Source organism: Nanorana parkeri, unplaced genomic scaffold (assembly GCF_000935625.1).
Source record: "Nanorana parkeri isolate BGI_ZX_2015 unplaced genomic scaffold, ASM93562v1 scaffold76, whole genome shotgun sequence".
Taxonomy (NCBI): Eukaryota; Metazoa; Chordata; class Amphibia; order Anura; family Dicroglossidae; genus Nanorana; species Nanorana parkeri.
This window is the reverse complement of record NW_017306344.1, coordinates 2,513,054-2,527,492: the sequence shown is the minus strand read 5'-3', so window position 1 is coordinate 2,527,492 and position 14,439 is coordinate 2,513,054. Positions and strand designations below refer to the sequence as shown.

Here is a 14,439-nt window from a genome sequence, read left to right as displayed (position 1 = left end):
ACAAACTCTGATTGCTTTACTTTTGCGTGATTGGTGTTTGCAGACACATTAAAGGGAGCCTGTACTGAAAAAATATGGGGGCTGCCATTGCTGTTCCCTCCTGATGAAAATACCCTTTCCCTGTTGTCATGCTGTTGTCATGCTGATTTAGTTCCTTCTTTACATTCTCAGCCAATGAGTGCAAGAATGTTAATTAGAAGCTCTGCTTCACTCTCACCTGATCTAATTGCGTGTTCTTGTCAGGGTATAAAAAAGTACTGAAGACAGCAAGGGAAATAGCATTTTCTGAAGGAGATTAGCAATGCGTCCCATATGTCTCTCAGTACAGATATACTGCTACAATCACTAACACATGTGGTCATCACTGAGATGAATATACCTTTATTGGTTCAACCATATTGCTGCTTACATCAATCTGAGCCATTATCATTTACTTTAGATAGAAAACAAGACAAAAATTCAGCTAACCACTAGTCTGTCATTTTTTTTTGCTACTCTTGTTTCTTACAGTTTCCTGCTTCTTTAATTTCACTACCCCATCGGGAAATGTGCTTTCTCCAAACTATCCTGAAGAATACAGCAACCACCTTCACTGTGTGTGGCTCATCATAGCCAAACCAGAGAGCCGCATCCACCTAGCCTTCAATGATTTTGACGTAGAGCCTCAGTTTGACTTTTTGGCAGTTAAAGATGGTGGATCGCCGGAGTCACCAGTCCTGGGCACATTCTCTGGGAACCAGGTTCCCCCATCACTGACAAGCAGTGGCCATGTATTAAGACTGGAATTCCAGACTGACCACTCTACTGAGAAGCGAGGATTCAATATCACATTTACCAGTAAGTATCCACATCCAACTATGTATGACTATGTTGAAACTATGATTGTAACAAAATTCTACATCAGTTCCAGTAAGCAGTGGTTATTGACTTTGTAAAACATGTGGGTTGATTTACTGAAGTCAAATGTTTTATGCTGCTCATATTTTCACTCTAGCTTAGTGAATTAAGTGAAGATCTGCTGACTTCCATCATCCAATTATGTGCACACAAATTTTGTTTTGTAATTTTAATTTTACATGATTATTAGTATTCTAAGGGAAAATGACCTTGCAAAGTGAAAATTCTCTTGCAAAGTAAAAAGTATATTTGCCTTAAAGGGGTTCTAAACCCTCCGTTTTTTTTGCCTATATCTACTGCTAGCAAGCAGTAGATATAGGCAAGAAGTGTAAAAAAAAAAAAAAAAAACGCTTAAAATCATTTTAAACTTACCTCGTTATCGCCGCTCGCTCCCGTGCCGAGAATCAGGAACTGCTCGTACGGCCGCAAGGGATCTTGGGGCGGGCGCATGCGCAGTTCCAATTCTTGGCCGGGAGACGAGCAGAGACGCAAGGTAAGTCTATGGACGCGTGCACCCGCCTGCAGACACCGCTGGATCAGAGAGACAGAGCAGTCAGCGCTGGATCGGAGTGACGTCACACCGCTGGAGGGACAGATGAAAACATGGGGAAAGAAGAGGAAGATCGGAAAAAGAGACATCATTTAAGGTAAGTGCTAACATTTACATGGGGGGAGGGAAAAAAAAATGTTGCCTTTAATATCACTTTAAAGGAGAACTATGAGGTGAGTGCTTTTCACTCACCTCATAGATCTAGCCGATCTGTGACAATGAGACTGTCGGTATACTGTGGCGTCTCAGTATACCATGAGCTGTAGCTCGCGGTATACTGAGCTTAGGGTGACGGGAGGACGCTAGTTTGTGTCCTCCCGTTACCCTAAGGAGAACTATGGGGAAACGCCTTAACCCCATAGTTCTCCTTTAATTAAATAAATCTGTGGTCTTCTTGTGATACATTCTTGCCCTAGATATGTTTCCACAAGGGTCACAGAAAAAGGTTATATAATTTCATGCTGAATTAAATTTCCTTATTTTTGCCGCCTTCTACATCAAAGCCACTTGCAGGAGTGACATATTTTTGGATAACGGTAAACATAAATGGGATACTTTGCTCTTAAAATTAAAGAAATGGCATCCATACATTTTATTAACATTGTAAAAAAAAAGTTATTACACAAATAAGTGTTGCGCTCAATAAACCTATAGCTCTATACCAATGTACATAAATGAATAAATAAATAAATAAATAAATAAATAAATGGTGTCCTTAATTACAATGTGATAAAAAAAGATCACATAAAAACTGCTATAACAACAATGAACAATCCACATAAAAAACAGTGCACAAATTGCCAATACAAAGAACTGTGCTGAAACGGCAGTTAATGGTCCACATAAAAAAACTGTGCTAAAATTAGTGTTCTATAAAATTTGGTGTTCCATAATATCACACAATGGACTGTCGATCATAAAGTGTCCTTGGTTTCTTGATCAAAAAATTATCACAATTAACTGATTCACAGTGGAGGAGACACAAAAACTGACTTTGGATTCACGGCGGTGGTTGTTCTTTCAGAATGGAGGAATTGTTTCTTATTCATTGTGGTTTGCGGTTACAGCACACTTTCTTTCCATTTTCACTTATTAATTGTGATCATTTTTGAAGAAACTGAGGACACTTTATAATTGATAGACTATTATGTGATAGTATGGAACACTAAATTTTATAGGGCACTGATTGTAGCACAGTTTTTCATGTGGACCATTCACTGCGGTTTCAGCAATTTGTGCACTGTTTTTTTATGCTGATTATTCATTGTTGTTATAGCACAGTTTTTATGTGATCTTTTGCATCACATTGTAATTAAGGACACCGTTTATTTATTCATTTATGTACATTGGTATAGATCTATAGATGTATTGAGCGCGACACTTATTTGTGTAATAGTTTCAATAGTGTCATTTATCACTTTTAGTGTTGCAGCTTAATTCTTAGGGGCGTGGGATCTTTAAATATTTATTGTAAAAAAAAGTTAGTTAATGTAATGACAACAAATCAGAGGCTTGGATTTCCTAATCTGCAGAAAAAAAAAAAGAAAATTAAATCTGGAAATTGATTGGTTGCTGTCATACAAAATATACAGTCCTTTTTTATATGCAAGCCTTGCAATTACTGCTTATCTAAGAGCTATAAATAGCAATATAGGGGCTTAAATATTCATGCACATTATTTCTTGCTGAACATGTATAGCTAATAATGCCAGTTAATCAGCTCTGGTTGCCTAAGTCACATTTAATGAGTGGACTTGGCATGCATTATTAAATGCAGACCACTGTGACATTAAGAGGCCCAATGTGACATTAAGAGAACAGTGTGCCTTTGTGTTAATGTCTGCAATGCAGCCCCACAAGTAAACGGTGGCATCACAAAATACATTTTCAGATAAGTACTGTAACTGCAGCTGTTCCTGTGACCAAGTGAGTATCAAATAGAGTTTCCTATTTATGTGACTTCCTACAGTGATAATGTTGTTGTGACAATGCCTCCGTGAGAAACTGGCACAAAATATCTGACCTTGCTCTACTCTGCCAAGAATTCTCAGACACGGCAGCCCAATGTAGCATGGAAGCTAAACCATGGTATATTTTTTTTCTAAAGAAATGTTCATGTTTGATTTGCTGAAAGTGCAGTTAATTAGACTCAATGAAGGTGACTAAAGCTGAGTTAATATTTGGCGCTGCTGGGAATTATTTATTCATAAATGTATAGCAATATTCATCATATGCATGAAAGAAAATTGCGTTAACCCAGCATTAAATAAAGATGGAGGTAGGCTACAGCAAATAAAAATCAGCATTAATTAAGAGATGCATTTAGCTAGACATTGCATTATAGAGCATGATTCATAAAACCATTTCCAGCCACAAATTGACGCTAATCCAAATGACCTGTCTGATGGATTGTAAATAGTATATGTTATTTATGATCCTCCTAGTCAGCCTAATCTCATCCCATGTAGTGCACTGTGTCTGTTGAACTGTATGGAAATCTGAGCTAATTTTTATGAATAATTTTATGAGGCTTGTTTTAATAAATAGATATTGCTATTGCTTCCCATCAAATCTAAGCATGCTATAATTAGTAAGACTATTAGTAATCAGTTTTGGTACATAGATTCCTAAATTGGCTATAACCTTTACACAGGACACTTTATAACAGCTCACCCTTTGCTTTCACTTGTCTTCAGCCTTTAGACACAATGAATGTCCAGACCCTGGCGTGCCAGTGAATGGGAAGAGGTTTGGGGAGAGCCTACAGCTTGGCAGCTCTGTGTCCTTTCTGTGTGATGATGGCTTTATCCGTACCCATGGTTCTGAAACCATAACCTGCATCTTGAAGGAAGGAAATGTTGTATGGAATAGTGCAGTAATAAGATGTGAAGGTAATGCTTTGGCTTTTTCAGTTGTTGAAAAATGACTACATATTTTCAAAGTTTATTTTATTCTCCTGGTGGCTTGATGTAGCTGGTAATACAGCCATTTAGTAAATCACTTTAAAATGCTTTTGTAAAATAATAACTATAATAGATTGTTTCTTCCATGCAGCTTATTTCAAACAAGGCTTGTTTTGTCTCCGTGCTCTCCCTTTTCTTCAGTATGCATTATATTTAATTTATGTATTACTAACTGTATCCATTCTTGCACTTTCCCACCTGTGTTATAATTACATGAATGCACACGACTTGTGTAATATAGTCTACACAGACATGAGATTTTCAACTTTCAAAAACTGTACTTTTGAACTATCGGTGCCTAAACATGGACACTTCCATGAATGTTTATGTACAAGGTAGCTAACCCTGCTGATAACCCAGTCTCATAAAACAATAGAAAATGTCTGGGAAATTCTAAGCCTACCAATCAGTTCTTCCCAGGAGCCTGGGCATCCAGTCAATTTTTGCATGAGTAACAGAGATCCCATAAACTTGTCCTGTCTTCCTGGTCAAGCCTAAAGTGTACCTGTGCTTTTCCAATCATTACTTAAATGCAATCCCCCTTGTACTCCTTGCCTTTGGTTAGGTCACCTGCCCATACAAAAGGTGCCCATACACCTGCCGATTATCGTACGATAAATGCGAGGAAATCCCGCGATCGTGCGATAATCGGCAGGTGTATGCAAGGCATGGGACCGCATCCACCTTACAGTTGCACGTCTTTTGTCTTACGATCATGTTTGAAAACCTGCCGATAATCGTACAATTTTCAGCGGGTTTGTGGCCTGCTCGCAAAACAAAAGTCCTGCGATGGTTGTAAGGTGTATGGCCAGCTTAAGTCACTCTGGTCAGAGCTTTCATGAGTGAAGTACTCTCAATCAGCTCCCTCACTACTAACACTGGGACCTAGCTGTTGGCTAGAGGGTAAAGAGTAAAGCTGGCTATACACTGTAAGGGGCTGAACAAGAAAAATCACTTGATTCCCTTACTTGATTCCCCCATAATGCTAAAGTCACTTGACAATTTACTTGGTTAAACCATGTGGAGCCGGCAGGGCCACCCACTGCATGAATTATGGATGATTCAGCATGAAATTGACAAAATTTCATACATGTATGGCGAGAGAGTTACATGCTCCCCATAATTGCAAATACCGAATGTGTTCCTGCGCTCCTGCTGAAGAGTGGCTTGGTGAAGGTGAAGGGATGGTGAATATACGACAAGTAGAGGGGGGGAATGCAGGCAGTGAATTCACTTTAATCAAGCGGATCGGACAACAGCCATCTTAATCTTCAGGTAGTTTTATGCTTTGATTCACAAATCTGTCATATCTTCCCTTATGCTAATCTGTATCAATGAGGCTTGTAAAACATAAAGAATTAAACTTCAAAGCCATATCGCTGCCATTATAACTTAGTTCCAGAGAAAGGAGATATTTGCTTTGTAGTTAAAATCTGCTCATTTCTCAATCTTCTCTAATGAAAACATATTTGTATGTTTTTGAATTGGTGATGGTTTCATTCAGTGGGAAAAAAAAGAAGTAATTAGCGTGTTGTGTTTTTTAAAATTATTTTTCTGGACTGTGTTGAAGCACATAGACATTATTGCCATTCACTAATTACTACTAGTTATTAGGGTTAAAAAAAGGTTATACCAGTGTGACCAACTGTAACAGCAGGTATGAAATGTATTATCTGGAATGATTGGAGCTGGCAAATTCTTCAAAAGGGATCTTTCTGAACAACAGAAGTCTGGATAATAGACTGCTTCATTTCCACAAGTACAATATGACATAGGCAATTAAAGTGTTATTGTTCAAAACATAATATCTCACTAGGACAAATTTGTTGATAAAATACTCTGGTCAGTTTAAGTCATTTCAGAGAAATATAAGTAAGAAAACAAGGACCCTTAAAATAAGGACCCTTTTAAGTAAGAAATCAGCACCCTTAACCTAATATTTTGTTGTGCAACCTTTGAAGGCAATCACTGCAGACAAGCAATTTTTGTAGCTCTCAATTAGACTTCTTCACCTGCCAACAGGTAGTGTAGTACACACTTCTTGAGTAAACTACTCCAGCTGTCTGAGGTTTAATGGTGTCTTCTCCAGGCTATATGTTTCAGTTCATTCCATAGATGTTCAATAGGATACAGATCAGGGATCATAGAAGGTCACTGCAGAATAGTCCAGTGTTTTAAGGTTGATGCAGAGTAACTGTGTATGTGTATGCTGCTCTAAAATCTTCACTGTTACGTGTGTGTGTGTGTGTGTATGCTGCTCTAAAATCTTCACTGTTACGTGTGTGTGTGTGTGTGTGTGTGTGTGTAAGGGCTTGTTCACACCAATTGTGGTGCGTTCGAGTGGTAGCTGCTGGAACGCACCACAATCGCTCACAAAACTTCCCCCTGCGTTCTGGAAGTCAGTGGCACCCCAGCCACGCCCCCCTGCCCGCAGTGCGATCTGAGGGGTGGCAAAACATTGCCTGCATTTTGTTCTACTGCAAACACAGAATGTTTTGCCACCCGTCCGATCGCACTGTGGGCAGGGGGGCTTGGCTGCGGTGCCACTGACTTCAATGCACTGCCACGCCCTCTCCCGCCCCAGAACGCAGGGGGACGTTTTAGTTCCGCCACGCCCCATCCCGCCCCACAACAAATTGAGCCAGCCGCAATGCTAACCAGTGTGTTCCGGCCACAACGCACTGATGATGATGTGAACTAGCCCTAACTGTAGGCACTATGCTGTCATGCAAGCAGTCTGACACAAATTTTTCTTTATTACCAGTAAATGTTTGATTTACATACCTTTTCTATATACCTGGGGTCACGTAAAAATGTCCTTGGATGAAAAGGGGTCACGAGTGGAAAAAGTTTAAGAAGGCCTGGACTAGATGATGTACAGCATGGAATATGGAATGAGGTGGTGTGAAATAGGTAACGTCCTTCAAGGCATATGGAATGAGACAGTGTGGAATAGGGAACATACAGTATGGCATATAGAATGAGGCAGTGTGGAATAGGGAACATACAGCATGGCATATATAATGAGGCAGTGTGGAATAGGGAACATACAACATGGCATATGGAGTGTATGAGAAGATATTTTTGTACCTTAATAGAATGATCCCATCTCTAGTCAAATAGAGCAGACTCATGATTGATTGCAGTGACAGCTTAGCCAATCGATCCCCTAGCCATGGCCCAAAGGATAAGGAGGGGTATGTGCTTCTTTAGTTATATTGTGATCCATTCAGACTCCCATATATATGGACCCACATCAATTGCAGTGACACCAAAGCCAATCTGTCTCGCAGTCTCAGGCATGAGGACAGTGTTTGCCTTTTTAGCTAGGATGTTCCCCATGCGGACCTCCCATCACCTGTGTCTGAGACAAAGCTTTCTGACGCTGGGGCATTTTTCACTCTTGAAATGCTTGATAATCTTGAGATTGCATTGTGCCCTGCACAGATTGAAGGCAACCTATGTCAGAAGCAGCCCCAAAACATAAACAAGCATCCTACATGTTTCACATTAGGTACAGTGTTATTTTATTTGTTTTTTGTCTGCCAAAAGGCTCCAGTTTTGTCTGATTTGTTCAAAGGACAATCTCTCAAGCATTGTAGCTTGCCAAAATGCATTTTAGCAAATTTTCATCTGGATTTTCTTTTCAACAGTGGAATCTTCCTTCCGTGTCAACAATTCCTCATAAATAATAATTGCATACTTCTTAACAAAAGAAAAAAATGTGCATTAATATTATTTTTTTTCTGGCATTGAAGCCAGTAAAGCATTGCAACTGCGATTAGTGAATTGCGGGTGCAATGCTCTGAATCCTGCAGATCCTCCCACTCACATCTGCTCCATGGAACAGTCATTCAGTAATATGGACAGGAGGAAGAATGAATGGGCTACAATTGCGGCAATGTCATCACACTTGTTTTCCATTAAGAACTTCAAGTTTCTCTGCCGCAGTTGCTGCAGTGGCTGATGGGAATTAAGTGTTTCCATTCATAGATCTGTGAATGGATTGTGTGGCTGTGTGGTTAGAGGCATTCACAACCATGCCAAATTTAAGAAAACCCTGTGGGGTATATTCACTAAGCGGCTGAAGGATCTAGCCATAGCTTCAGCTGATCTTTCGGCTAGCTTCGGCCCCAGGGCCCCTTCGATTCAGCAGAACCGAAGGGCTGCTGTACGGGCTATTCACTATAGCCCGTACAGCTCCCGAAGATGGCTGAGTAGCTCAGTCAAGCCAAAGGCATATACCTCGGCTCTACTGAGCCGAGGTGAAAGCCGAAGCTGGCCGAACGGCCAGCCATTGGCCGGCCAACAGCCTGCTTCTGACAGCTGGGCAGAGCCAGCCGTCATCTCACGGCTGGCTCCGGCCACTTGCAGAGAGATCAGCGTCCCTGGTTACCAGCTAACTAGGGACGCTGTCATTACGCACTGAAAACCCGGCGGGCCGCTATGATATCACAACGGCCTCTCCGGGTTCTCAGTGTGTAATGACAGATGGCGTCCCTGGTTACCAGGTAACCAGGGACGCCATCTGTCATTACTCTCCCGGACGCTCTGGGAGTCTAATACGGCTCCCGGTCGCCCAGGAGAGAAACACTTTCTCCCGGAAAGGTTTACTCTGCTCGATCGAGCAGAGTAAACCTTTCCTTGCGATCTGTTTTTTTTTCTGACATGGGGCCGCTGGCCACCCTCAGTCAGAAAAAAAAAGAAAAGCCAGCATAGGAATGCATAGCTAGATTCCTATTGGCTATTTCACTTTGCAATAGCCAATAGCAAACTAGCTATTGCACCCGCCCACTGCTGCTGTCAATCAGCAGAGGGGGAACTGCAGTTCTCCATCAGGTCCCCTTCTGGTGATTGACAGCAGCAATCGGCGGCATTCGGCTATTCACCCACTGCTGTTCGGCATCTATGAGTATAGGCCGAACAGCAGCGAGTAGCCCGCCGGAGGTTCGGCTCAGCCGATCCAGACGTTGGATTGGCTGAGTTGAACTCCTTCTGCACTTTGGGTTGGCTGAACATGCTGAGCATGTTCGGCCGACCCGAAGCCAGCCACAGCAAGCCGATGTACGGCTGATTTTAGTCGGTGTACGGCTGAAATCAGCCGTACAAGCCTGAAGTGAATAGATAAACAGCGTTTGGCTCACTTCACTTCGGGTTGTTTATTCACTCGGCTGCCTATGGCAGCTTTGTGAATAGACCCCTGTGTGTTGAAGAAACCTGCAATTCAGGTAAGTGGGGTGGGGATAGGAGGGGTGGTTTGCAATGTGACCATATTTCATATTACACCCTGGATAAGGGTGTAACTTGAAACATAGTCAGAAAAGTAGACTTAGGCTGGCAACACACGAGTAGATTTCTGAATGAAAAATCTTTCTTTACCAAGGAAAGATCTTTCTTTACCACCTGATAATGCCATCAGACATTTGACAAATGTCAAATAAAATTTAGTTTTATTTTAACATTCGATTTTGGAATGAATGAAGTTTCACATTCACTGTTAGAATTTAGATTTGTTCGAGAAAAAGTTTCCATCCTGCTCCTTCGACTTTTTCCATTACTATGGTAGAAATCGATCATCGATTTGACCCCATCAATGAATGGAAAGTTGAAAGAAAGCTCTTTAGTATTACTAGCATATAGCCAGCTTTAATTCCTAACCTACTTTTTGTTAGTTCTCATTGAGTTTATGTTGATTACAGATAAAAATGACTGCCTACATGTGTTTTTTAGCAGTGAAAACCAGAGCCCTTAGTGAATGCTACCCTGAAGAGTCACTGAAGAATAAGGTCTTTTCTCAATGGCTCCTAATACACTGCATTTCTGCTAAAACTGCACAGCTTAGAATATTGGCTGTTACAAAGCAATATATTTGTTTTACTAGTATTTCAGAATACAGAACTTAATGAAAATGAATATGCTTATAATGTACCTAAATTATAGCCAACAGTTAAGTAATTATAAAGGAAATACATTATTCATTTTAAATTGAACAAATTGTCCTGAAGCAGAGTTCCAAATTATTCTATTTGCAAGGCAGAGCAAAGTTAAGAGTTGTATAGAGACTCAATTGACTGTTTATGTGCTATTCTATATTTCTTTTATGTGAGCTTCTGAGTGCCTGAAATCATATTAGATATTACTTACTATGCAGTTTATTTGCAGCATGATGAATGAATAATAACTATATTGAGTGACACACCATTGTTGTTTAGACTGAAAGATACATGAAAATTCTGGAGGTCCTGAATACTGAAGCACCGAAAATAGCTTGTTGCTGACCACATTACATGTATACATTAAGCAGTCTTCACATAGGGAACAGAGAAGTCTTCATGAGGTAAACTGACACATTTGCATAAGGCTTCACCTCGTTCCGTCACATAAGGGGGCACCAGGTCAGAGCGGCATATTGACAGTCCAGTATGCCTGCCTGCAGTCCCCTTCATTAGTACAGACAAGTGGTGAATGTCTTAATGAAAATTGTAAAAAAACAACCACTATGTGGTATGTTTAACTATACTGATTTCTCCATGTTGGTAAATAATGTGGGATCATATACTAAAAAATACCACCTTTTCCAGAAAAAAAAGATGGTTAATGAAGTTATAAGACAACCAATTTCACATAAACATAGCCCAATGGCTTTCTTTATTATAAAAATATCAAAAATATATGTAGACACGACACCATCACCAGAAAACTCCTAAAATTCGGAAAAAAGTTTTTTTTACAGTAATTAGTGGTGATGGCCATCAGCCTATCAATGTGAGAATGAGAGGAGTGGATGCGGGCTGTTATTTTTTAATGTGTGAGGTGATCGACAAGGTTGTCAATTTTTCGAAGGCATTTTGGTGGAGATGGTGTCGTGTTCACAATCTTTTTTGATATTTATAATAAAATGGCGAATGCCCCATTTGTCTGTGCTAAACCCCAGCAGTGTGTATTCTGGATGAAAACAAGAAACATTTGCCTTGTACAGAGTGTGAGCAGGCTGCCCACACTCAGTGTAAAGGATATGTTTGTTGCACAACCTCTCCCCCCACAGAACTACTTCTAGAACTCTCAGCATGCTGTCTCAAACAGGAATAGTTCTTTCAGGACACACCTCCACATGCCTTCTATGTCGTGACATGAGATAATGACCCATTTTGCTTGATATGTGGGAAATGTTTTTTTCATGGTGCTCCTGGCAGTGTGGGATTGTTGTGTGCGCAGAGTTTGTAGGAATTGCATTTGTAGGGTATTAGAACCAGATTATGTTTTACAATTAATTTGTGTCTCCACCTACTTTTATCAAAAGTAGGAAAATATTTATCAATGATAAAATGTCATATTAATACCCGATTGTCAGGGGATAGTGAGCTTGTCTTCTGTATAGGTCGATCAAAAGACGGCAAAATAACTTTGTAAAATAATCAGAGATTGATTTTCTACAGCGGATTGTCTTACAATGATTTAAACACAGGATGCACCAAAATATACATTAAGTAAGGATATAAACTAGTGATTAAGCTTATAGCAAGGCACAATTTTAGATACAGTATGTATAACATACAAGTCAATCAACTAAACCAAATGAAAAGATTTAAAGTCAAACCAGCCCAAGATTATGTTAGGGATTCATCTCCACGAAAAGGAACTTCATCAGATTAGTTTCATCAAGAAGTGTGTTGAAAATGAAACCTCAGGAAGTCAGGAACATTCAGGAAATAATTCAAAGCTGTGAGTTCATCCAGGAAGAGAGCACCCCCCCCCCCTACTCTGTATCCCTCTGCTTGCTAAATACTCCTCCAATGTTTCTCAGTGACATCAGCAAAGCTTGTTTGTTGGGCTACTCTAAGCCTGCAAACTTCTTTGCCATTGGCTTTGATATCTATAATGATTTGTTATATTTGTTCTGGGTGTGTCTATGCAATATCACACCTTGTCACTAGGGGTCACTGTGGTAAAGGAAGTCCACTCTGGCTAACTGCAACCAATCAGCTTCTCTGTCTCATTTTTGAATCTTACCTGAGCAAACTGAAGGGAGATGCTGATTGGTTGCTATGGGCAACTGCTCCAGATTCTGGATTCTTGTGTAGCGTACTGTAGGTAATATACTGCTGATCCGTGCACTTTGTACGTAACATGCTGCTGACCTCTGCACTGAGTGCATTAGTTACTTTTTGCCCCTGCCCTTTCTTCCTTACACACTCTTGACCCCTGGATTCTGTGTGTTACATGCTTTTGACCACTGTACTGTAAAGGTTAGTACTGCACCCTGTGTGTTATACACTCCTGCCCCCGGCACTGTGTTTGTTAAACACTCCTGACATCTGCACTCTGCATTACACCCCAGGAAGAAGCCTCAGGAGGCATTCTACAGGTTCAGAAATGTAACCACTTAATGTTCACACCTTTTTAAGCTATACTGGCAGACATCTCAACTCTCCCGGAAGCTCCGGGAGTACCCGGAAATGGCAGGGAGTAGAGAAATAATACTCAGTGGCAGCACTGGCAACTAGGAAAGTCAGTTTCATCTGCAGTCATAACATAAGTCTGGAAATATATCCGCTTACAAAAAAAAATGACATTTCACTCTACAGGTGCAATTTTTCTGCGTATTGAGGTGTGTTCATAAGCCATTCAAAAAGCATATGCATGAAAGTGGCTGCGTTTTTCAAAGAATTAGCCCTTTTATGGAGCACACATGTGAATGTTGTTCTATATGTACCTTTTTTGCACCCTTATTCTGCACTGTACATTCCTTATTCCACACCACTTCATTCTGTACACTGTGCTGTACATTCCCTATTTTTTATATCCCCATCAGGCTAAAAGTTCCCAATTCTTCCACTTTTTCCTCTCACAGACCCCAACAATGGGACTTAATTTACTCACACTGATACCAATGATGGGACTTTGTTTATTCTACTGATACCAAACATTAACTTATTTTCCTTCCATTGATACCAATGGTGGGCCCTTTTACTCCCATAACATTAGTGATGGGTCCTTTTTACTTAGTGTTTGCCATGGCCCTTATTTTGTTTTAAACATGGCAAACTAGAGGGAAAGGTGTAACACTATAAGCTATATGCCATCAAGCCCCAACCATTGTATTGTCCACACTCCTGTATTTGCTATGCCCATAATGCACTACACTTTATTTAGTTGTTCCTTCTAACTATTTTCAAATGTTGGCAACCGTGCATCCAGGTATACGTGTTAAACACCAGCTTCTGAAGTAGTCATTGTTAAACATGGGAGATAGGAGCAGATAATGACATATGGCATCAATACACCTACCAGGCTTTATTCCATTCTCCTAGTTAGTATCCATTCAAGCCTCTCCAATGTGGTGTGGGTGAGGAATGAGTGTTAATGCATGTGATTCCGTTAGCATATTGTGGTATCATTTATTATCAATGACACCCCATCCTCTGACACACATGCATTGTAGTGCACCACAACACATTGTAATGGACTAACATGCATTGTGAAATATTGCTATAATGTCAGCTGGAGGGGGTGCCATTTGACACTTTTCCTCAGTCAGCAAAAAGGATGGGATTGCCCCTGTACACAGCAACAGTTAACACTAGCCAAGTTTCAGTTTCCTGCAGTTAGAATTGTGATTGGAACAGTAGAAAAGCAATATTTATATCTAATATTTTTTTTTTTTTTATTGTCCCAGCCACTTTTGCACTGTGCCACAATCCTTACGCAGGTGCACTGGGTGCAAAATCACAAACATATTTTTACTTCCTCTTATAATAAAAACAATGACATGAATGCTGGAGCTGCATAATGGCAGTAAGAAAGGTATTTGACTCTGCAGGATATGACACAACCATGAAGAGTAATCAACAGCAGGTAGAAATTAGGTGAATGGGTTTAGCCTAAAGGTTGAATTAGTGCATTTGATAGCACTCTTGCTTCGTTTCACTTGTAAATGGGAACACTGTGGATCTCTAACCTGTAGTAGTGGAAGCAAAACAGGTATTGTGTTATATAAATAATGGGCAATGCTATGTTAGGTCCCATTTA

The 14,439-nt window shown here is 40.3% G+C and overlaps 1 protein-coding gene across 1 annotated transcript in view; it reads left to right on the top strand.

Annotated features, from left to right (window-relative positions):
- Positions 1-14,439, top strand: part of CSMD2 (CUB and Sushi multiple domains 2) — a 323,219-nt gene that overhangs the window by 109,626 nt on the left and 199,154 nt on the right. Inside the window, exons 11-12 of the mRNA XM_018576748.1 lie at positions 511-837; positions 4,144-4,338. Of these exons, the coding sequence (XP_018432250.1) occupies positions 511-837; positions 4,144-4,338 (522 nt within the window). The remainder of the gene's footprint in view (positions 1-510; positions 838-4,143; positions 4,339-14,439) is intronic.